This window comes from Lepus europaeus, chromosome 6, assembly GCF_033115175.1.
Source record: "Lepus europaeus isolate LE1 chromosome 6, mLepTim1.pri, whole genome shotgun sequence".
Lineage (NCBI taxonomy): Eukaryota > Metazoa > Chordata > Mammalia > Lagomorpha > Leporidae > Lepus > Lepus europaeus.
This window is the reverse complement of record NC_084832.1, coordinates 114,497,313-114,522,722: the sequence shown is the minus strand read 5'-3', so window position 1 is coordinate 114,522,722 and position 25,410 is coordinate 114,497,313. Positions and strand designations below refer to the sequence as shown.

The 25,410-nt window shown below is 37.0% G+C and overlaps 1 protein-coding gene across 8 annotated transcripts in view; it reads left to right on the top strand.

Annotated features, from left to right (window-relative positions):
• C2CD5 (C2 calcium dependent domain containing 5) overlaps positions 1-25,088 on the top strand; it is a 91,879-nt gene extending 66,791 nt beyond the window's left edge. For 2 of the 8 annotated variants that reach the window (XM_062194933.1, XM_062194928.1), the window contains 11 exons: positions 165-228; positions 944-1,005; positions 1,206-1,304; positions 1,786-1,875; positions 3,035-3,122; positions 4,125-4,211; positions 13,454-13,504; positions 14,387-14,488; positions 15,715-15,905; positions 18,472-18,618; positions 23,929-25,088. In XM_062194933.1, the coding sequence (XP_062050917.1) occupies positions 165-228; positions 944-1,005; positions 1,206-1,304; positions 1,786-1,875; positions 3,035-3,122; positions 4,125-4,211; positions 13,454-13,504; positions 14,387-14,488; positions 15,715-15,905; positions 18,472-18,618; positions 23,929-24,060 (1,113 nt within the window). In that variant the 3' untranslated portion in view covers positions 24,061-25,088. Of the gene's footprint in view, positions 1-164; positions 229-943; positions 1,006-1,205; positions 1,305-1,785; positions 1,876-3,034; positions 3,123-4,124; positions 4,212-13,453; positions 13,505-14,386; positions 14,489-15,714; positions 15,906-18,471; positions 18,619-22,676; positions 22,911-23,928 lie in introns of those variants that run through there. The other 6 variants (XM_062194929.1, XM_062194934.1, XM_062194932.1 and 3 more) reach the window with 4 other exon arrangements.
• Positions 25,089-25,410: the final 322 nt, after the last annotated feature.

The following is a 25,410-nucleotide window of genomic DNA, read 5'->3' as shown; positions in this document are numbered from 1 at the left end:
TTTTAACTTAGGGGAAAATGGCTATACTTTTTTTAAACCCTTAAAGTTTTTTATTTTATAAATTTTTATATTTTATATTTATATTTTATAAATAGCAGTTTATTTTTTAATTTGGAAAATTACATGTTTCCTGCTTCCGTAATCGGGTGGGTGTTTTATTTCAGATTGATGACACAGATGCCATGGAGGATGTGCACTCTCTGCTGACGGATGTTCCCCCTCCTTCAGGTGACAAGGAAAACCGCCTTGCAGATGAAACTAATTTTCCATGTCAATATTTCAGTTCCTCATTGTTAGAGCACTAGCTTAATTTTAAAGGCTTTCTCTTGGTGTCACGTTCTTTCGTGTGCCTGCTGCCCCAGGACTGAAAACATTTTGAAAAAATTGGGGTTAAAACTTAGATGGAAACAATTTGTAATCTTTTTTTAAAAAAAGATTTATTTATTTGTTTGAAAGAGAGTTACATAGAGAGCGAGCTCTTCCATATGCTGGTTCATTCCTAGATGCTGCAATGGCCAGAGCCAGGAGCTTCATCCAGGTCTCCCACATAGATGCAGGGCCCCAGGGACTTGGGCCATGTTCTGACGTTTTCCCAGGCACATTAGCAGGGAGCTGGATTGGAAGTGGAACAGCTGGGATTGGAAACCTTATGATATGCTGTTGTCACAGGCAGAGGCTTTAACCACTACACTATAACATCAGTCTCAGGAACAGATTTTTAATCTTTTTATGCTTATACATGGAAAGAAATAAATTTATCAGGGTGGTTTAAAGACTCCTGAAGCTATGAAGCTATGGAAGTTTAGAAAAAAACCTGAATGTTTTATAGTTAATATTTCATGTAGCACTTGAAAAATATCATTCTTTAACATAAAAGTCAGTGACATTTTAACTATAAACAGTCAATGATGTGTCATGTTCTAATTACTTTTTATTTTGACAGGCTTTTATAGTTGCAATACAGAAATCATGCCTGGTATAAATAATTGGACATCTGAAATACAGGTAAATCTTTTATTCTTAATTTTAAGAAAGTTAATGTGTATGTTCCATCTCAATACCTGTTTTCTTTTTTACCTCCTTATTATGATCTTTTTTTATACCACGTTAGTTATAATTGTTCATTGTTTGGCAGTTTTACCAACTGGTTCAGGATTCAGTAAAGAATAATAAACTGACATATTGTTATATCTCCCTACCTTCAGATGTTCACATCAGTAAGAGTAATCAGATTAAGCAGCCTTAACCTGACTAATCAAGCTCTCAATAAGAACTTTAATGATCTCTGCGAAAATTTGCTCAAGGTAGGAACCTTCTGAATAAATTTTGTGTAAAAGACGCTAAGAACTGTGAAATTAAAGAAGAAAAGTATACTACTGTCTCTAACACCTTATGTAGTTGTGGGCTGAATTATTTTTATGTGTCAGACTTTTTAATCTGTCATCTGGTGAGATGCTAATGTCCTCTCCCTCTTAATATTGTGCTATGAGGAAAAATATAGCTTAGGTTAGTTAATAGCCTTAAGTATCATAACAATCTAGCATGTGTAAATTTTTTAAAAGCCTATTATTTTTTACAACTTGTTGACAAACATGATTAAATCTTACTGTCTCTTTAAATATTAGAATTGTATTCTTTATATAAGAACAAATGAATCAGAAATGGGCCAGTTTTGTTTTAATATTTTTAGCTTTTCAGTTGCTATAATATGTGCATCAAGAAAATATGCTGTTGTAAATTTGGAAGTTGGAAAAAGTAACGTTACTAATTTTTTCTGTTGTGTAGAGCCTGTATTTTAAACTTCGGTCTATGATCCCCTGCTGTCTTTGCCATGTAAATTTTACAGTATCTCTGCCTGAAGATGAATTAATTCAGGTAATTAACTAATTTGGTCTAATTATTAAAGAAGGTTTCCACAGTTAGACAATTTGAGCACACAGTGTTTTGCCTCAAAATATGTGAAAACGTGTGCTAGTAGAAATCAGGAAAAAAAAAAAAAAGAAATCAGGCCATGTTCCCTTTTTTTTGAGCTCTGGTTAACTGAAGGTGGAATCACAGAGTATTCCCACATGTATACAATAGAATGTGTATTGTTTTTCCTCTCTCTCTCTCTCTCTCTCTCTCTCTCTCTCTCTTAAGATTTATTTATTTGAAAGGCAGCAGAGTTATAGAAAGAGAGGGAGATGCAGAGTACTTCCACCCACTTGTTCACTCCCCAGATGGCCAAGGCTGGACCAGGCCAAAGCCAGGAGCTTCATGCCAGTCTCCCAAGTAGATGCAGGAGCCCAACTGCTTGGGTTATGTTCTTTCCCAGGTGTATTAACAGGGAGCTGGATCATAACTGGAGCAGTTGAGACACAAACCAGCTTCCATATGGGATGCTGGCATCACAGGCAGCACCTTAACCCGCTATGCCACAACTCCAGCCCTGAAGGTTTATGTTTTATAAGGAATTTTGCCAGTGCTCATCATTTATTTATTTATTTATTCATTCATTCATTCATTCATTCATTCATTTATAAGTCAGAGTTACAGAAAGAGAGATCTTCAATCCACTGGTTTAGTCCCCAAATGGCTGCGTTGACCAGGGCTAGGCCAGGCTGAACCTAGGAGCCAGGAGCTTCATCCAAGTCTTCCATGTGGATACAGGGGCCCAGGGACTTGGGCCATTTTCCACTGCTTTCCCATGGAGCTAGATCAGAAGTGGAGTAGCCAGGTCTGAAAACTGGTGCTCATATGGGATGCCAGTGCTACAGGTGACAGCTTTACCTGCTACACCACAGTGCTAGCCCCATGTCCTCATCTCTTCAAGAATGTTCTTGAGATTTTTCTGGATTATCTAACTTTAGCTATGTGCCTTGGACTTAGTTGTATTTTGAATATCTGACTTTGTATGTAATTGTGATTGAAGACCTTAACCAGCAGAGACAGATTAGTAAAATAATGTAGCTTGTTCCTAGGTACTGAGAAAGATTTGTAAGAAACTTCATTTTGGCTACGATATTTTGCTAATCATATTTTTCTGTAACTTTAGGTTACAGTCACAGCAGTTGCCATAACTTTTGACAAAAATCAGGCTTTACAGACCACGAAAACACATGTTGAAAAGTCTTTGCAAAGAGGTGAGCCTTTGAATGGCAAGTTCAGTTGTGTTTGTCTATGTTTCACTTTAGGGATAAAATGTAGAGAAGAGGTAGATTTAACAAATGGCTTGTTTCTTGTAGAGATATTTACAGCATTTTCTGTTAATCTTTATTGTGATAACTGTGTGGGTAAGTATATGGATGACTTGATATTTTGCACACACAACCAGGTGATAGAATGATATTTACATAGGGACTGCTGCTGTTTTTCCACTACGATTATAGCATATTAATTGTGTGGTAGTTTAGGGGTACCTATACTAAGACATCTGGGAATGAACTGATGTAGTAAGCAAAATTGGGTCCCTCCATGTTTTTCTTGGGAAATGTTATGTTCAACAGATTCTGAGAGTTGTCCTTAAGCCAGTACAATTTATGAAGAATAATTTTTAATACATTCTAGGGAAACCCAAATTATTAGAAACTGTTTTGAAAGTAAAAGGGGGGAGGGAATATCATACTCTTTTAAATCTTTTGAATGATTTACTAAATATTTGTAATTATTCTAAACTTTTTAAAAGTTGATTATATTCTATATGACATTGATGAGATTTGAATGTTGAGTTAATATTATGTAGACATATTAAATGATTATGTGTTCACATATTTATCAAAGACGATAGATAAGAATTGATTTTAAGTATTGTAGAAACTAGTAAAATATAAAGTGTAGGAAAATTATTTTTGAAGACTTATTATTTGCAAGGTACTGAGTTAAATGATTTGCAGATATCAGTCTTTTAAAATCTCACAGTAGTTCCTAGCAGAGAAGATAGCACCACTCTTAAAATCATTCGGGTAGTGTCTCCTTGGAAGAAGCTAAGGAGAAATTAACCAGGACAAATTAGGTCAAGGGTTGTGAAAGCAAAATGCATATTCATGTACATAGTAAATACGTTGTCATAGATTCTTAATTTTTGAAAAATTAATACTAAGTCTTCAGTGATTAACCAGTGTTTTTTTTTTTTTTTGCCTCTCAAGCCTCCACAGATAATGAAGAACTTCTACAGTTTCCATTGGAACTCTGTTCAGATTCACTTCCTTCTCATCCTTTTCCACCATCTAAAGGTTGGTTAAGTAAAGCAGATGCAGACACAAATGCGAGTCTCCGGCCCTTTGCCTTCTCATTTATAGGCAGTCTCACTTAGTCTTGAGGTGAAGATTTATCCTTCATTCCCCAGCATATCTTTCTCCATGTTCATAAAGGGGAGATAGTAATGCCCCTCTTAACTTCTCAGTTAATTTCATTGTAAGTTATTAAGATTTGAGGCTATTCCATTCTCATACTTCAAATGTACTGAAGTTTCATTTTCAAAGATTTGAATTTCCCAAAATAACTATTCACACATAGTATTCATATGTTTGGCATGTACATTATATTTGATAAAATTTTTCTCTACAACACTCAAACCTTTACAAAAACTTGTGAATTTTCATAGACAACAGAATGCTTGTTTTTTTTCAGAAAACATGTGGAGAGATTTTAGGTAGGGAGAGTGTAGGTGAGAAAGGGATGAGTTACCTTTTGTGTGTCTTGGCTCTCATTAAAGAATATTGTCACGTATTTGAAAGACACTATCATATTTTCACATGCAAAATTATTGGTCCTTTTATATCCGCAAATGTATTATCAAAATATACCTATTATCTAAATATATCTGATATATCTTTTATCGAAATACCTATTTTGATCTGTATAATTTTTATAGAAAAATGATAGGCTTTTTTCCATTTCCCTTCTAATTTCAGTGTAATTTCTTACTATGAAAAGTTTCAAATTATTGTACATTATTTTATAACATTAAAAGAACATACTTGATAAATGTAGTTTAATTTTTCCTAAATATTTTATTCTGGGAAATGATATGTTTTTTACTTAAATCAGCCACTCTATTTTTGTATTTTATAAATGAAATGAATTCGTGATTTCTATTGTAAATTTTATCTGATAGCAGATTGCATATAATACAGAATGGTTTCTTAATCATTTTGCATATATCCCAGTCAAATCTTAGTTAAGTCAGTGCAAGGCCTAACTGGGAAGATAAATAGATCTTGTCTCATATTTTGAAGATGAAAAGATACACTGCTTTCATATTCTGATTTTCTTAACTTTGTGACTCTGGTGCTCTTTACTTTTTGTCATTATCTAAAATTCTAATTTAGAACTCTGGAATTTCAATATACCTCAACCTCCTTGGTAGAAGAGAGAGAAAAGATCATATTTATAATATAATCTGGGTTCAGATTCATTAATTAAATATGGTTTCCAGAACAGAAAACAGAATTGTCAAGAATCTTCCTTGAACTCACTAGATAGCAAGTGATTTTTTTTTTTTTAATAAACACCTGCTTTATACAGAAACTTAGATTTGTTCGTGTCACTTCCAGATGACTTCCTTCTTTTATCCTTGCTCTGCAGAGAGGGCTGAAAACAAAACAAAACCGCCAGAAACCCAATCAACAAAAATTGCTAATCCCTAGGACTAGGGATTTCTTTTAGATTAAATCATGTTATTTATTAATACTTACTAAATTGTGGAGAAGATTAGATTTACACTCTGATAAGTTTGCCTTACCTATTTTGATAACAGCTTCTGCAGTAGCACTTGCAATGTGTTTTCAAAGTTAATTGTAACTGGTACTTATGTTGTCCTCAATATATTTTGTGTGTGCTAATACTTGGTGAGCTGAATAACAAAAAAAAAAAAATTGAGTAGAATAAATAATATTTGAACAGCACCTAAAGTATTATGTACTTTTAGGGAGCACAGAAATGGGCATGATGTGGCCTACACTTGATCTTAGCCAGAAGGCCGAGAAGCGATATGATGTGGCCTAAAAAAGCACCAGACCTGGGTTTTCTTCTCAAGTTTGCTCTGAATGTGTGAGAACTTGTACTAACTGCTTCACACTCTTTAAGCCTCAGATCCTCTGTGATTCCTTGGTGTTTTCATAGTTAATGATCCTTCAATTATTAACATGTTCATATTATTAAAAAAGTAAAAGCTAAACTAGTGCCAAGTTCACACTGAGCTTCTGTAATTAAATTGTTTTCAGGTATATATTCTAATCAGTTCAGCCACTACATTCTATTTTTTTTTTTTTAATATTTATTTATTTTGTTTTTTGAAAGCCGGAGTTACAGTGAAACAGAGAGAGAGAGAGGTCTTCCATTTACATGTTCACTCCCCAGATGGCCACAACTAGGCAAGCTGAAGTCAGGAGCCAGGAGTTTCATCTGGGTTTTCCACATGGTTGGCAGAGCCATCCACCACTGCTTTTCCCGGGCCATTAGCAGGGACCTGTAACAGAAGTGGAGCAGCTGGGATATGAACTGGCGCCCATATGGGATGCCAGCTCCTCAGGAATCGGTTTTACCCTCTGTGCCACAATGCTGGCCCCGAAACAGCTCCCCTTTGCTACATCCTCCCGCACAATCTTTTCATGCAAATGCTTACTTAGAAATTTTTGGACTTAATGAAATTCAAATTGGTCTCAGTGCTTTCAACACAACCACTCACATATATGATACAGATCAGTCCTATTATCCATGAATAACTAAGAACCATACATGATATGGAAAGATGTGAATACAATAATATGCATATTTTCATACATGTGTCATTATTTAAGAAATATACATGTGCATTAGTTTAAATATTATTATTTAAGACAGCCAGTACATTCTGAACTCCATTCCTCAAAGATGTGGGAGTATTTTAGAGGTGGGGGAGAGGGAGAGAGTGTGAGGGGAGGGAGTGTGAGGACATGTATCCGAGTCCCCTGCCTCTGACACAGAGCCGTTTTCATTCAAGTGGCTTCTATGTAGTGGTCTTGTAGATTTTATTTGAAGAAAGGATTTCAAAAGGGTTGAAAACCACTGAGTCAGATCGTGCCACCTTTACCATCATCATTTTCATTATCATAATTCTCAGTATCATTACATCTGTTACTAATACATGTAAAATTTTTTGTACCAAGAGCTTAATTGCAGAACGTATCTGCTTTCCTTAAAATATTACATTTTGAAATCATCACTAAACACTAAAAGCGTAACTATATCTTCTTATGAATAGTTGGTTAATTTGTAAATTGTGGTTTATGTCGCATGCTTATTTATTGTCTTTGCTTCCTTGAGTCTTTTCAGGAGGACTTGGGCTAACTATATCTTTAAAAGTTATTTCAAAGCATTTTGAAATATATGAGGGTAAGATTATTTTTTAAAAAGTCTAAAAAATGTAATTATAGGGTCTTACAACATGAATAGAGTAATTGGGTGAAATAAAATGACCGAAAGCTTTGAATAGAGACTAGAAATGTCTGGAAAAAAGTGAATTGTGGCAATTTATGGGAAGTAAGTGAGAGAGAGAAGGAAAGAGAGTTAGGAATAAATGCTCCGATTTGTCTGCCTTCTCAAGTGCAGCCATAGGAGTTGGCTGCAAATACTGATCAATAAATGCGTAGGTTTTATAGTTTTACTAATTTGTTCAGCTAAATTTCTAAGAGTTTTTTCATTTTTATAATTCCAGTAACCTTGAATTCTGTTTTGTATTTCATGTTCTTATCACCAGTGGAGGGATTTATTAAAATTTTTCAGTTCTTTTTATGTTGACAGGGAGAGTAGTTTGAAAAAATTACACACAGTATGTTTATTAACACTTCCATCTTTTCACTTGTAGATAAACCTTTCATTATAATTTAGTATTACTGAAAATGAGTTAATGTCTTGTAAACAAATGGTGCTCTAATTAAATATATCCTTATCCACTGCATAGAGTAAGCCTGGGCCTGAATTGTCCATCCTCGTTCGACTTTTTTTCCTTCCTTCATTTATTGTATTTGGTTTTATTTTTCAAGGTAACACAATCATTCAAAGTATGTCTTAAGTTCATGGTTGATTTAGTGTTACCTTGATAGTTATCTTGATTTTTCTGATTTGAAATACTCAAGAGTGCTGAGCTTAGATAATGTCCTAAAGGATATTGTCATGTGAAGGGCATCAGAATTCCCCCACGCATACTATGAGGAACAAAGAGATTTTGTATCAGCATAAATGATTTGTGTTCATTTGAGGCTGTTATGAAGAAAAAAAGATGGCTTTAACAATTTTTACACGACTTTCATAATGTTTTTTTTTTCTCATCTAATATCTACATTTGTTCTCTGAAATGGTTTTCAAGAGACTAAAATGACCTAAGTCAAAAAAAGGAGCAAAAGCCAATACAGGAAAGGCAGGACTCTGGCTAAAGGTGTTCGGGGTAAAAAACAGTATGAGTTTCACATGGGCTGCAATTGTCTCAAAAATTTCATGCACGTAATTTTTGTAAATAGTTCATATACTACTTCAGATAAATTTCTGAAAACCTAAATCATATTTTAGAGCTCAAGAACTTAGACAAGTGTGTGTGAATCATATACTACTTTAAATTTTTTCCAAGTATATTATAAATTTAATCTATCATAGGATAATAGTTCTAAAAGGGTTTAATCAGGCCAATTTTAGTTTTTATATAATGCGGACTAAAATTGTATAGAAGAAAGTTTTTTGATACTTACTGACCTTATTTCCTGCTTTGATTCAGTTTTATAGTAGGGGTTATTTTCTCATATCCCCAGGCATAAACCAGTACTGGGGGGAGGAGTTTTTATTGCACCAGTTGCTAACTAATGTAGCAAGCAAAGGTTAAAATCTGCCTTTCAATAGGAAGGAAAACAAGGTGGTTTACGTCCAGAAGGCATTATACTTCATAAGGAAGTATCACTATGAGAGAGTTTTTTCCCTTTATTTTTATTTCAGGCTGTAATAAGAGTTACTTTCGTTAGACCAGATTTATTTGAAAGGCATAATTACAGAGAGATAGGATCCACCTGCTGGTTCACTCCCCAAAGGACCGCAATGACTACGACTGGGCCAGGCTGAAGCCAGAATCCTGGAACTGCATCCACATCTCCCATGTGAGAAGCAGTGGTCCAAGCACTTGGGCCGTCTTCCTTTGCTTTCCCAGGCCATTAGCAGGAAGCTAGGTTAGAAACGGAGCAGTTAAGACTTGAACCAGTGGCTGTATGGGATGCTGGCATCAAAGGAGATGACTTAACTCATTATGCCACACTGCCAGCCTCAGATATGATTTTTTTTAATGTACAGTTCTTTCTTTTAAAAAAAAAATGTTATTTATTTTCATGTACTTGAAAGGTAGAGTGATCTAACTGCTGGTTCACTCCCTCAGTTCTTGGAACAGCCATCTGGGCTAGGGCAAAGGAAAGAGCTTAGAACTCTGTGTGCATCTCCCATGTAGATAACAAGGGCCCAGGTACTTGAGCCATCCTGCTGCTTGCCAGGATGCGTAAGTAGGAAGTTGGGTTGGAAGTGGAACACCAGGATTCCAAACACTATTATGATATGGGATGTAGTTGTGCCAAGTGGAGGCTTAACCCACTGTACCACAAGGCCCTCCCCAAAACAGATTTGATTTTAAAAGATAACCTAATTGGTTCAGTTTAGTGACTTGTCTGACATGATTTTAAACTAGCAGTTAGAAATGTACAACTAAAAACCTACAAAAGTCAGCTTTTATTTTTCTTGCAAACTAATGACATTCTGAATGCTTATAACTATATGGAATTCTTTCTACTAACTAAAAACGTCCTTATATATTAACAGTTCGTGGCATGTCTGTTTCTGTGTTTTTAAAAATACTATTTTGGCACTGTGAACAAGTGATAACCACAATTTAAAAAAAAAAAAAAAAGACAAAACACTCAAGTTCTCTGTGTTACTTGGTGACCAAAACAATCAATAGCAGGTCCTGAAAAGAGGGAGATGCTGAAGGTGGAGAAATGACGAAAATAGAAACTAAAGAAAAAAATGTGGGAGAATTCTTCCAAGACATGGGAAGAGAGGAAGGAGAGTTGATGGAGAAGTCGGAATAAGGAATCTTTACCTCTTGCTCTTCAAGTCAGCATGAGGACAGTGAAGTCCAGAGCCAAAAGGAAAAGGAGAGAAAAGCAGAGTAATTGGATAACTGATAGGAAGCGTGGGTTATCTGGAGGAGAAGCCATGAAAGATGAGTGATGAGCAGGAAAATATAAGAAGAGGGTTGAAGAAGGAAAGACACGTGGTTTAGGACATTGTGCACCTGTGGTTGAAAACGTTAGTGACCAAAATAGAAATCAACTGATTTCTGTCTTTGTCATCTAGTATATGCACATTCTTAGGTAGGTATTTCAGCTGAATTTTCCTGTGTAAACTATCCAAGTGAAGCTATTTGCATCTTTATCTGTGCCTTAATAATTTGTAACTATAATATGACAGTCTCTACCAGTCTATCATATTTGAATACCACATTGTGGGTGAGGTTTATGCTAAATGTTTAGATATACCATTTGCCTGATTTAGTTGTTGAACCAGATTTTATAGTGATAAGGCATTAATCAATGCGTTATAGAATGATGGAAATACTCAAAGGACCATAAATTCCTATCTGAATCATAATAACTTAAAACCGAGGATATTTAAATGGGAAATGTATAGCATAGATTTTATTCTAGATTGCATGTATCTTAAAATCAGAATCTTTTCTGCATTTGTAGGAACTTTTCCAGTTTTAGTTTTTTTTTTTTTTTTTTTTTTTTTTTTTTAATTTGAGAGACTTAGAGAAAGACAGGAAGGAGAGAACTTGCATCTGCTGGCTTGCTCCCAAAATGTCCACAGTAACTAGGACTGAACCAGCATGAAGTTGGGAGCCAAGAACTCAGTGTAGGTCTCCCATGTGTATGGCAGGGACCCAACTGCTTGAGCCATTACTGCTGTTTCCTAGGATGTGTATTAGCAGGAAGCTGGCGTTGAGAGTGAAGACAGAGCTTGAATCCAGGCACCCAGTGTGAAATGTGGGCACTTTATTTATTTATTTATTTTGACAGGCAGAGTGGACAGTGAGAGAGAGAGACAGGGAGAAAGGTCTTCCTTTGCCATTGGTTCACCCCCCAATGGCCTCTGTGGCCGGCGCACCACATTGATCCAAAGCCAGGAGCCAGGTGCATCTCCTGGTCTCCCATGCGGGTGCAGGGCCCAAGCACTTGGGCCATCCTCCACTGTACTCCCGGGCCACAGCAGAGAGCTGGACTGGAAGAGGAGCAACCAGGACAGAATCCGGCGCCCCAACTGGGACTAGAACCCAGGGTGCCGGTGCTGCAGGCTGAGGATTAGCCTATTGAGCCCCGGCAGCCAGTGTGGGCACTTTAACTTGTAGACGAAACATTTTAGCAAAGTAAAATTTAATAAACTAATTTTTTTAAGATTTATTTATTTGAAAGGCAGAATTACACACAGAGATAGAGAAACAGAGTTCACTCCCCAGTTGGCCACACCAACCAGGGCTGGGCCTGGCTGAGCCAAGAGCCAGGGGCTTCTTTGGTTCTCCCACGTGGGTGCAGGGGCCCAAGCACTTGGACCGTCTGCTGCTGCTTTCTCAGGTGTATTAGTAGGGAACTGGATCAGAAGTGGAGCAGCTAGAATGCAAACTGGCTTCCATATGGGATGCCAGCTCTACAGGTAGCAGCTTTACCCTCAGTGTCATACCGCTGACCCCTTTAATAGTTTTTAAAAGATGATAGGACTTTTTTAAAAAAGATTTATTTATTTATTTGAAAGTCAGAGTTACACAGAGGCAGAGAGAGAGAGAGAAAAGTCTTCCATCTGCTGATTCACTCCCCAACTGGCCGCAGATGAAGTTTCTGGCTCCTGGCTTTGGCCTAGCCTTGACCTGTTGTGGGCATTGAGGGGAGTGAACCTGTGTGGAAGATATCTCTTCCTTTCCCTTCTCTCCTTGTGTATGTGTGTTTCTCTGCCTTTCAATTAAAATCAGTAAATCTTTTTTAAAAGTTTGGACCTATTATAATCGAAGTTAAATTTTGGAGGGGATAAACATTCAAAGTAAGTGACACATGGGTCATGGGTTATGACAGATCACTTAGAGAAATTTCACACTGTAGAAGCATTGGCAAATGTGTAACTGAGGGAGGAAGAATCCTTGCCACATTTTTTCTTGTTATCAATATGCTTTTTTCCCCCTTAATTGCTTTTAAACTAGGTCAGTTTCCCTCTCCACATGGCTTGGCAGACACAGGTAATGAAAGTCATCTTATTTGACTGTTATCAGAGTGTCAACTCATTAAATATTAAAGCTGAAAAAATATGCTTATTTAGTTTATAAGGGAAAAAATAAAACCCAAATTATTCAAAGTGTTTTTCATGGCAATGCTATACTTCAAGTTGCAAAATTGTTTGAAACAAAAATTCATATATGCTGGGGCTGGCTTTGTGGTGTAGCGAGTTAAACCTTGGCCTGTGATGCCAGCATCCCATACAGGCACCTGTTCATGTGATTGATTTCCCAGCTGCTCCACTTTGGATCCAGCTCCCTGTTAATAACTTAGGAAAAACAGCGAAAGATGGCTCAAGTTTTTGGTTCACTGCCTTCCATGTGAGAGACCCAGATGAAGCTTGTGGATCCTGGCTTTGGCTGAGCCAGTACTAGCTGTTGTGGTCATCTGAGAAGTGAACCAGTGGGTGAAAGAGTTCTGTTTTTCTGTCTGTCGCTTTCTATCTCTTTCAAATAAATAAATCTTAAAAAAAAATTCACATATGCTCGTGTGGGTAGAGCATAAGCATTGATAATAGATTGGACTTTAGTGCTGTTTAAATTTGTATAATACCTTAAACATCTGTAATATACATAAAATATCAGGGGAAATTTCCTGAGGTAAGCTGTTTCTTTGGGGATCAGTCTCTGTAGTGACCAGCAGAGGGAGCTGTTGATAGTGAAGTCCTTGCAGGAGGTGGTTGTGGTAAGAACGGTTAGGTCTGAGAAGCATCCTTTGGTCTATGGAGCATAGGTCATCGCCCTGTCTCATTTCTAATCTTACCAACCGCCCTCCTTCCATGTTTCATCTTAGATAATCTTTCCAACACATTTCACCCTTTTTTAAAAGTGCAGTCTTCGCACATCCAGCTTTCACTGTACTAACACTTGTTAATGTGTTTGTATTTTCTGTAACAATAAGACTTCTGAAAGGCTTTCTGTGTTACAATAATTAGTCCTTAGCATGGTATTAAGTGAGCTAGTTTTCATGTGTCAATAGAAAGCATGTTTTAAACCTAAATACTTCTATTTGGTTTGCTTTTATAAGGAAGCCATAAAGATTTCCTCCTATTCTTCTGGTTTGTAGAAGGTATTAACAGACAACAAAGAAGAGATGCTGGCTTGTACTTAGCATTCAAGCTAATGTTGTTCATATTGCTTTATTAGAACACCTGGAGAGTGCAAGTTCTAACTCAGGTATACCAGCTGCACAGAGAGGTGAGTTTGTTGAATTAAGCAAATAGTCACCAAAGGTGTGAAATTCTAGTTCAGTGGTGCATAAAATTACATATGGAAGAAATCCACTGGAAATGGACTAGATAGCACAATGTGACTTTATTATAGTTAAGATGTGTTTTTAAAATTTTTTTAACATTTTAATTTAGTTGCCCAGTTTCTAAAAATTTTAGTTTTGTAATACTTTTTTTTTTTTTTTTGCTTTCTAGTAGTATGAGTTATAAGTTACTCTGTTTAATAGGGGAACTAACCGGGTTCACACCTGCCCCTTCCATCCCACTTTACCAAATATTTTATTGCCAAAAATCAGGCATAGAGATAGAATGCTGACAAAAATGACCCTTTGGCTTCCTGTTAATGATGGTGGAAAGAAGATATTTTAATGAAAGATAAGTCAAGTAGTGATTTTTTTTTCATGTATTCTTCAACATTTGATTCCTGTTTTTAGTTTTGATAGTAGGGTCAAGTAGGGGAGGGAATTATTCTGTAAGGTTGGATTATAAATTCAAGTGCTAAACTAGAAACAGCTCTAGTATTGTTAATTAAAAGAATGGGAAATAAAGTTAAAATACAATATGTGGTCTTTTCGTGATATTTATGTTAAACCCCACTGACTCTGTCCCCAAGAGACCACACAAACGTGACATTACCAAAAAGGCTCAGCCAGTTAACTGAGAACTTGGTTTTGGACAAATCGGTGTCTAAAGCTTGACTCTTGCCTATCTCTTGTCTGACTTGGAAAGGACCATTCTTTTTCTAAGTTACAGTTAAGTTGCCATCATCAGAAGGACTGTTATGACGAATAAGAGACGGCATCCATATTTTTTCTTTGTTTTTTCTTTTGTTTTCTGTCTGTGTTTTCAGCAACGTCAGTTGATTACAGTTCCTTTGCAGACAGATGCAGCAGCTGGATAGAGCTCATTAAACTGAAAGCTCAGACCATAAGGCGCGGATCAATTAAGACAAGTAGGCGGATGTTTCTACCACGTTATGATGATCTGAGAAGCGTGTCCCTGATTTCCCAGTGGTGAAGGCTAGACTTTACTGCCCAGTAATAACATTGCCAATCAATCATGTCTTGGAGTGTGAAAGCTGCCGACTCCTAAGATCACTTAGGAAACACTATTGAAGGGTCTTTAGGTTTGCTATTTTTAACAATAGAAATGTGTTTTTAAAATTTTGCTTTTTCCGAAGTATATAAATATATGTCTTATTGAAGAGCTACTTTTCCAGGACCCAAGGTTCTACTTACTTTATGGCATCTCTCAGTTTACTGAGTGTGATCCCCAGAGTTGGCTAAAAGAGTATTTCTGGAGAAAAAGTAGGTAACTCTTACTGTTAGAATCAGGATCATGACCTGTGTGTTCTTTATCTGGACCCTGGGTGTTTTGGTAGATTTTGAGTTAGCTCTATTTGAGTGCAAGAGTTTATATACGTTTAAAGGAGGGAACTGCGCACTTTCAGGAAAGAACACAGAGCATGGAACCAGCCAGATCTGGTTTGAATCTTAGAAGCCATTTTAATAGCTGTGTGACCTTGGGCAAACTGTTTAATATCTCTGAGCCTCAGTCTCCTCATATGTGAAATGGGGATATTCTAAGGATTAGTTATACATATGTCTGGCTTATAGGCATTAATAGTGCTAGCTATTATTACCTGTAACTTTATAATCAACTTTTGGACAGCCAGTCATTTATTAAGTTCTTTAAGTTCTGATTGGGTTTAGTCAAAAAGGTTTGAAAAAGAGATACATTACACCTAGTTAACAAGGTTTATCTACAAGTTGACAATGATGAAGTCACCTGAAAAAGATGGAAAAAAAAAAAACCAGCTGTACTGGGAAATAACAACTTTCACACTCTCCTTGTAATAATTTGTTTCTACAGCAGATAATTTTAATGCTCTTCTGCTTTTTCTACACTTTATAACCTTTCATTGTGTGTATAGCTTTACTGCATCAACATTTTCTTTTGCAGGAATGCCATTTTTCTTCCAAAAGAATTCCATTCCAGCATTTCCTCTTGTATTTTTCTTTCTTTTCCTTTTTTAATTGCATGTAGTGCATGATAATTTCTTTTCTTTCATGACATGGCTTAGCTTCACAGACAGCTGAATGTTGTCACCACTTACTTGGAAACCTTAGGGAATAATCACGTTACCAGTATCTTAACGTTTTTTTTCTCCAATTTTAGCTGTGACGGTTGAAAAAGCAAGTCCAATGGGAGAAGGAAATTTCCGGAATCGTTCTGCTCCACCTTGTGCTAACTCCACAGTTGGGGTTGTTAAGATGACACCGCTTTCTTTCATTCCTGGAGCAAAAATAACTAAGTATCTTGGGATAATTAACATGTTTTTTATTCGGGAAACCACTTCTCTTCGTGAGGTAATTTTATAGAAATTATTTTTTTTCCATTTTTTTCTGATTAAAAGTTTAGTTTAAAATTGTGCTTTTTTTCTTTCCAAAATAGCATATATGTTTACATTTTACTTAATTTACTTCTATTTCAATAACCTGCCCCAATTGATTCTAGACTAGAATTACCAAGCTTCATTTCACAGCTGGTATTATCACAAGTCATGTTAAGTTTAAACTCATTAATTATTGGAAATTTTAGATTTTTATTACATAGTAAATAAATACATAAATCTATTTGATTAGAAGTTTAAAATAGCTGTAAAGGAGCAGCTTAATTTTCACAGTAGTTATTTGCCTGAGATATATTTCAGTAGCAGTTTTTAAGGGATCACATTTAGAAATATTAGAGAACTCTATTTCAGATATACATCTGTATAGATATTTTATATCATTTAAACCTATTGTTTCTTTGCTCTAAGAATGAGACTGCTCATTTTCAGACTTTCCAGCAGTATGTGAGAATCCATTTCTTCAAATTATTACTTCACAATGAATATCATTAAATTTTCATTTGTTTTTTAAAGAAGAGTAGCTTGAAATTTTACTTGATGTGGTTAAAGTCTAGAACTAGTCTACCTGTATTCTTTTGTAACATGAATTTAGACTCCAGAAAAATGGAAATTATACTGGCTTTAGTTTAGGGCTGCTGAGCAAATTAATATTGTGAATACGGAAATTTCTAAATTATGGAGGTTGGCTGGCGCGGTGGCTCAATAGGCTAACCCTTCGCCTGTGGCGCCATCACACCGGGTTCTAGTCCCGGTCGGGGCGCCGGATTCTGTCCCAGGCCAGCTCTCTGTTGTGGCCTGGGAGTGTGGTGGAGGATGGCCCAGGTACTTGCGCTCTGCACCCGCATGGGAGACCAGAAGAGGCACCTGGCTCCTGGCTTCGGATCAACATGATACGCAGGCCGCAGCACGCTAGCCGCCGCGGTCATTGGAGGGTGAACCAACTGAAAAGGAAGACCTTTCTCCCTGTCTCTCTCTCTCTCACTGTCCACTCTGCCTGTCAAAACAAAACAAAACAAAAAAAAAAAATAAATAAATAAATTATGGAGGCACAAAACCCATGTTTCATGTTAGCAGCCATGTGTATTTTTAAAAAGTGTGTCAAAGTTCCTTGGTTGCACTTTTCCCTGTCATCTCACCAGAAGTGTTCCTGCCTCTCTGGGAACAGCCTGCGTGCTCTGTCTATATCCCGCTCTTACCCTACACCCAGCACATTGCCTGGCACACAAGAAACATGGGGCACTTGGATGTAAATGAGCAGAGGCTTCTGAGGTTATCTAACACATTAAATGAATGTTTCTTTTAAGAGAAATAGATTTGCTAATCATATTGTAATTATGTTGAGTTGAAGAATATCTTAACATATTCTTAAAAAATCCTTTAGTGAAGAATTAAAATAGATAACACTTCTAAGTCCATTTAAATTTGATGAAGGTTTGGTGCTAGAAGCTGATATAGATTGTGACTTAGCCCTTTCTAGTTGTTCTTAACAGTACATGGGCATTGTGCTATTTGAATTCAGAAGTTGTATTTGTTTTCTGCTTCTTAATCTCCCATACCATAACATATTCTTTCAAAGATTGCCCTTCAACATAGACTTTTCAAAAAAATTTTTATTTATTTGAAAGGCATAGCTACAGAGAGAGATGGGCAGTCCAAGAGATCCTCCACCTGCTAACTCCTCAAATGGCCTCAGTGGTCAAGGCTGGGTCAGGCCGAAGCTTGGAGTAAGGAACTTCATCTGGGTCTCCCATGTAGGTGCAGGGGCCCAAGTATGTGGGCCATCTTTTGCTACATTCCCAGGCCATGAGCAGGGAGCTGGACCAGAAGTGGAGCAGCTGGGGCCTGACCCAGTGCCCCTATGGGATGCCTGCCTCACAGACCATGGCTTAACCCACTGTATGCCAGCGCTAGCCCTTCAACATAGATTTTTAAATATTAACTGTGTGACATGATGTCCCAGAAGTGTTCCTTACCTGATGAGTTGTTGTCTTCACAGTTAATCTTTTAAAAATTAACCTTGTATAGCTACTCTGCCATTAGAATTGCATCTCCTTCTGTTAAATCATGCTCATCGTCATTCCAGCACACTGATGAAGACGTGAACAGCTGCTCCGCCTGTCTCCCAGTCTTAGCCATGTTCCAGTCACAGTTGCTTTTTTTTCAGCTTCTTAAACTGAGTTTGACAGAAGGAGATGTTGAACATAGAGGCATAGTTTGAATGCTTGCTCTGCCATTTACCCACTAGCTGTGTGATTGTCTCTAGTGTTGGGCACGTGACAAATTATCTCAACTTTGGTTTCATCTTTTGTTAAGTTAGTAAATCCCTGTGCTGTTGAGTAAGGTTTGTTTGTTCATTCATGAGTTAAATCTCCACTATGCAGGGAAGTTAAATTATTTTATTCATTATACTAAAACACCTTGTGCTGTTTTAATATATTAACATATATGTATATGCTTTGATAGTTTGTGTACATTCCCGTATACCCACATATAATATGAGTTCCTTTTGCGTTGTTACCTAGGAAGGAGGAGTCAGTGGATTTCTCCATGCCTTTATTGCGGAGGTGTTTGCAATGGTGAGAGCTCACGTCGCAGCCTTAGGAGGCAATGCTGTTGTGTCCTACATAATGAAGCAGTGTGTTTTCATGGAGAATCCAAATAAAAACCAGGTGAGATACAGTGGAACGTCTGATCACAGGAACCTGAGAATTGCACCCACGACCGCCTACCACCCCTGCCTCTGCGAAAGGGAATTACCTTTCAGAGATCTTTGATTCCAGATGCTTAAAATGTATTTTAATGAATTTATGAATACCCATGGTCGTATATAGCTCAGATGTTGTTTTCACATCTCTGGTGACTTGTTTTAGTATTCTTTATTTTTAAAATTATTTATTTATTTGAAACAAAGCTGGGGGTGGGAGGAGAGAATGCTTCCACCTGCTGGTACACTCTCCAAATGCCCACAAGGACCATGACTGAAACTGGGATCTGAGAACTCAACCCAGGCTCTTCCTTGTGAATGGCAGGGGGGTCTGCAAGCAGGTAGCTGGAATCAGGAGCTGGAGCTGCGAATCAAATCCAGGTGCTCCAGTGTGGGATATGGGCCTCTTACGTGGTGTCTTGATTGCTGGTCCAAATACCTGCCCCTAGTTACTGTCCTTAATCACTTTTGGGACTTCTGCTCCCGAGCCACTGTTTGCACCATTTTCTCAGTGGGTGTTTGGTATACATAAAAGCTAAACGTGAAGAGCTGAAAAGTTAACAACACAGTCTGATTCTAGCAGCTGTGCTGCAGCCCGTTAATACTAAGCAGTTTAATTCTGTTCATGGGGGATAAAAGGCACCCTGTTAGCTTAAATTGTGGAATACATTTGTCCATTTTAAGATCATAGCGTTTATATATATATTTTTTAAAGATTTTAAAGAACTATAGATCTGCTAGCAGAACAGCTGTGCTTTCCAGCCTGCTCTTCTTGCTGCACAGCAAAATCATACTAATGCTGTAGCCCTCTGTGGGAAATAGATGAAGGTGTTTGTGACTGGTAGTAAGTGGCCCTGGGTTTCTGGGCCAGGGGGCTGCCCTAAGAGGAGAGGGGATCAGTATTCTTGACAGACAGAAAGCTCAGGAAGCCATGGTATAGCTTCATTACTGCTATTTGTGCTGGAATAACAAGGAATACTTGGATGTATATGTATGTATGAGGGGATCTTCAGAAAGTTCATGAAAATGTACATTATAGAAAATTATGTATGGATTTCAAAGAATTTTTTGCACCAGAATAAATGTTATTATTATTATTTTTAAATTTTTTGACAGGCAGAGTGGACAGTGAGAAAGACAGAGAGAAAGGTCTTCCTTTTCCGTTGGTTCACCATCAGCATCGCGCTGATCTGAAGGCAGGAGCCAGGTGCTTCTCCTGGTCTCCCATGCGGGTGCAGGGCCCAAGCACTTGGGCCATCTTCCAGTGCACTCCCGGGCCATAGCAGAGGGCTGGCCTGAAAGAGGGGCAACTGGGACAGAATCCAGCGCCCCAGCTGGGACTAGAACCCGGTGTGCTGGCACCGCAGGTGTATGATTAACCTATTGAGCTGCGGCGCTGGCCTAAATGTTATTTTTTAATTCCTTTTCTCCATGAATTTTTTAACTACCCTCATATGTGTGTATATATTTGTTCCCGTTTTATTTCTAGATAATTGTATAACTTTTAATATTTTAAATTATTAACTTTTTTAAAGATTTTATTTATTTACTTGAGAGGCAGAGTTACAGACAGAGAGAGGTTTTTGATCTGCTGGTTCACTCCCCAGATGGTTGAAATGGCTGCAGCTGGGCCGATCTGAAGCCAGGAACCAGGAGCTTCCTCAGAGTCTTCAACATGGGTGCAGGGATCCAAGCATTTGGGCCATCTTACACTACTTTCCCAGGCCATCAGCAGGGAGCTGGATTGGAAGTGGCACCCATCTGAGATGCTGGTGCTGCAGGCGGATGCTTAACCTACTAACCCACAGCACTAGCCCTTAAATTTTTAATTTTTTATTTATATAAAGGGAGTCTAGATAAATCTAAACAAAGACAAATCTTTTGAATTCTTAGTACCTTGATTTTTCATTGATAAGATTATCTTACAGTGACAGGTGCTGTCATAAAAAGTTCATTATTATAGAAATTAAAAATGGTTTTAGCTTTATTATCATTTTTTAAAAGATTATTTATTTATTTATTTGTTTGAAAGACAGTGGCAGAGGGAGGGACAGAGAGAGAGTTACCTTCTTTCCACTAATTCACTCCCCAAATGTCTGCAGGAACTCTATCTGGGTCTCCCACATGGGTGGCTGGGACCCAAGTACTTGGGAAATCATCCACTGCCTTCCCATGTAATTTGGCAGGAACCTGGGTCAGCAGCAGTACAGCCAGGACCTGAACCAGCTGGTCCCTATAATTAATAGGTTTAATCTTTTTATCATAATGGTACTTCATTTATAAAGTCCTTTCAGTCTTCCTTGATAGTTTGGACATTGTTGTTATTCGGGGCCTGTTGTACTTCTTTATTAGATATTGAAGAAAAATAATGAGTTCACAAAACTAGAAGACAGCCCTCTGATAAACTGGCGATGGCAAGGGCAAGTTAGGGAAACATCTGGGAGGATTGCAAGTAGGCAACTGGGGCATATGTAGAGTTCCGAGAGATTTCTAGGCTTAAGTTGTAGATTTAGGACCAGCTTATTGATATGTATGCAGCCAAGAAAATTGTGTAGAGTTAGCATAAAGGGTACTTGGAGGAGAAGAAAGAGCCAGAAAGAAATAGTCAAAGAGGAAGCAGGAAAATTGAGAGGCTAAGTAGTGCCTGGATACAGGTGTTTGAAAGTGGATGTAGATGGAATCCAGCGAAAGCACATCCCCATCACCATTGTTTGCTGTAAACAATTTGATATAATCTGATCACAAAGAAATCATCTTGGAATCATCTTGTTCTTATTTGTACTAATTTTATTTTGCATAATAGAATTTTTGTAGTCTTATTAAACAGTTCCTTTTTGCTTAATTATTTTGTATTTGAGATTAAGATTTGTATTTTAGGGGGCCAGCGCTGTGGTGCAGTAGGTTAATCCTCCGCCTATGGTGCTGATGTCCCATATTGGTTCCACAGTCCTGGCTGCTCCAGTTTTGATCCAGCTCTCTGCTGTGGCCTGGGAAAGCAGCAGAAGATGGCCCTTTCTTGGGAGACCCAGAAGAAGCTCCTGGTTCCTGCTTCGGATAGGCTTAGATCTGGCCATTGTGGCCATTTTGGGAGTGAACCAGCAGATGGAAGACTTTTCTCTCTGTCTTTCCCTCTCACTGTCTGTAACTCCACCTCTCAAATAAATAAATAAAATCTTTTTTAAAAAAAGATTTGTATTTTAGGGTTTTCATGGTATTAGGTTTATATAGTTTCTGTTTATAAAGTTAATTAGCGTTTTGACAAGTGCCTTGAAATCAACCTACCTCTCTGCCTCAGTTTGCTCATCTATAGCCTGGGCAATACAATCGGGCATGAGTTAGTAAATGTGATGTGCTTATGCCTGATTGACAGTAAGTGCTCTAAAAGTTGGTACTTAATGGATTCTTACAGGATAAAATTTAAGCTTCTTAATATGTCATATTAATTCTTCACAACTTGGCCTTTTCCTTCTTCTTCAGGCTCAACCCTCGCTCCTTCCTCTCCCAGTCTACATACATTATAGTGCAAGTGCATTAAATTGGTTAGTTTTCCAAATGACCTATGATTTTTCTCTTTTCTAGCACTTTATAAGGTGTTGATATTAACGCTGTCTTTGTAAGTGAGAAAACAGGCTTACAGAGTTTTCATGTACATTACAAGGCTGTAAATAGGAAAGCTAGACCAGGACCCCCATTTCTTCGGTTCAGAATTCTATTGGCCCTCTACCTCCATGGCCACATAATAATCGTCGGCTCCGTATCACTGCTTATGTGCATGCATCATTTCAGGTGGTGAGCTGTAGGAGGGGACTTCAAAAAGCTCATGGAGGAGTAGAATCAAAATATAAGCTTATTTTGGTGCAAAAAATTTTTGAAATCTGTGAGTAGTTTTTTATAATACACATTTTCCATGGACCTTTTGAATACCCTTCATTTGTGTGTGTGTATGTGTCCCTTAGAGAAATCTGAGACACATATTAAAGAAGTATTAACCCATGACTTTTCACTGCAACTTGTTTATAATAGAAAAATGTTGAAACAACCTAAATGCCCATGAAGAGAGAAGTGGAACTAGATTGTGGAATATTCATGTCTGAAATACTATACGGAAGTGAAAATGAGTGGTCTAAAGTTCTGTCAGCATGGACGAATCTCAAACATGTCATGAATTAATGAAAGCAATTTGTAAGAGGATACAAACAATATGAAACCATTTATATATTAATTATATAAATAATTTGCAAGAGAATTTCAATGTAAGGGAACTTTGGCAAAATTTTCTAAGATATATGATTTGACCTAACAATTCTATTATAAGGAGTTTTCCCTGTTGATACACAAATTTATGCTAAGTGCCTGTTTTTTATTGTTCTTATGGTACTGTTTGTATTAGCATAACACTCATTGGAAGCAATCTAACTGTTCATCAGTGGTTAACTAATTAAGGAATTCTAATTAATCCATACTTTGGAATTTACATGATCATAGGACTCTCAGTTCAGCTTACACAGTTTTGATTGAAAAATTAAAATAGAACAAGCTTTCTGCTTATGGGTACCAAACCTTATAGATCTGATTTGGCTCCTTCTGACATTTTGTTTCCTAACATTAAAAAATAAGTGATGCTTAATTTTCTCCAGCTTAGAATATAAAAAAGACTGCATTGATAGGGTTAAATTCCCGGAATGCTAAGCTCTTTGGGGATGGACAAAATAACTGGTGTCATGTTTACAAAACTCTCGTGACCTTGATGGCACTGATGTTGAGAAATAAAAATCTTTTTATCTTTTAATTCTGTTTTCCTGTGAATCTTTTGAAGTCCCTCCATAGATAAATTCCTGTGTATATGGATCACAGAATGTGTACTTCCTTTGCTTCATGTGATATTGCCAAATTGCTTTCCAGTGTGGTTGTACTTTCCGCAGCAGTTAAGCTGTTGCTCTTGTCCTGTGTCTTTGTCAGTGCTTTACAACTTCTTTGCTTTTTTTTGCCAATATATATATAAAATGTGGTCTGTCTCTTAATGTCATTTTAATGTACATATCTCTGATTACTAGTGCCCTTTAATATTTTTTTGTATGACCTTTTGGGGCTTTTTGAGTTTCCTTTCCCATAAGTGCATCCTGTTTGTTTTTTTATTGGGTTGTCTTTCTTTTCCTAATGATTTGTAAGCCTATGTTTTCTCAGCTGTACAGCACTATCCCTTGTGTAGCAGAGCTAGGAACACAGCGTGGAGTATAACTGAACCCGTCTTGTTGTCTTGTTGGTTGTTCTGCAGGCACAGTGTCTCATAAATGTAAGTGGTGATGCAGTGGTTTTTGTTCGTGAATCTGACTTAGAAGTGGTACCATCTCAGCAACCCACTGCCAACTGCCAGCCATTATGTACTGGAGGAGAAGTTACAACCTGAAGAGAATTAGAAAGAGAGCTCAGCTGAATGAAATTCATCTGTCTCCATTGCTTTGTCGTTCGTTAGCTTTATAGAATTTTTTAAATTGAATTTAATTTGAGGTAAATAAGAAAGAAGGGATACTTATTGAATAGATGTGATTTGTCTGGAATCTCTTGGAGGCATGAGAATTTCCTAATCCTGACTTTTCCTTTTTGCCTAGTTCAGACAGGCCCATGGAATCCTGACCTTTCCTTAAGTTAAGATAGAGTTACAAGAGAACTGTAGCAAAGATGTTGTAAGTTATGGGTAATTTATTCTGATTTTAATAAAACCATAATTTAAAAGCTAAAATGGAAAGATTATCAGGAAAAAAGAGTGATCCTAGTATATTTTGGAAAAACTAAGAAATTCAAAAGTTGCTGATGAAGAAATGGTCTGTTCAGAAATGTGTGGGAACAGCAGAAAAAAGTTTTCGGAAAACCACCATGTGAGTTTCCTATGTGTTTTATTTTGATGAGGAATTTGCTAACAACTGAAAAAGGAAAGTGCTTAAATCATTTTTTAAAAAGAAGCTAAAATTCTACAGCTTACATCCCTAAGGTTCTCAGTAATTTATCGGAGTTGGTGTCTTTTCATTCAAAGTTATAATAATCTCCGTAAAGAAAGAGGAAGAAATAGAATGTCGTACTGGTGACACTTGAGTTGATATTTAATCTGTCTAGAAGAGGCTAGGCTTAAACTGGGAAGAAAATATCAGTGAGTTTTCTTGAAGTAGTAAAAATACAGTAGGACCATAAAATTATTTTCTAATAAAATTGTATTAAACTCCTCCCTAATTGAACAGAATTTTACTAAGACCTTAGAGTTTTTCAGTGGTTAGATTGTATTTGGCATAGGATTTGGAAACGTAACTTGAATGTAAATATGCTGCAAGTGTTGAATGTACACATAGAAATACTTTCTCTGTCAATGCCAAATGCCTGTTGTAAATGAACTTTAAATATTACATTCCTCCTTTGCACAATAAAATTTCTTTATAAAACTCATGATTTTTTTCCCCCGGGACAACAAATTGCCCTGAATATTAAGAGTCATTTTCTTGTTATCACAGGTGTCAATATTTTTCTGTATTTTGTTTATAATTTTATTTTTTAAATAAAAACTTTATAAAAATATACTGAAAGTGTTTTTTGTTTTTGTTTTGCCTCCTTGATTTATTAGTTTATTCAGAGATTTTCCACCTGAACCCGTGTGTAAGGCGCTTGTCTTAATTTTGTTTGGGTTTTCTTGGGGGTTGGGCAGAACAAGCCTTAAAATCGCACAACTATTGTTTATTTTAAAGATGAATCCTGGTCCTAGTGATAGGCT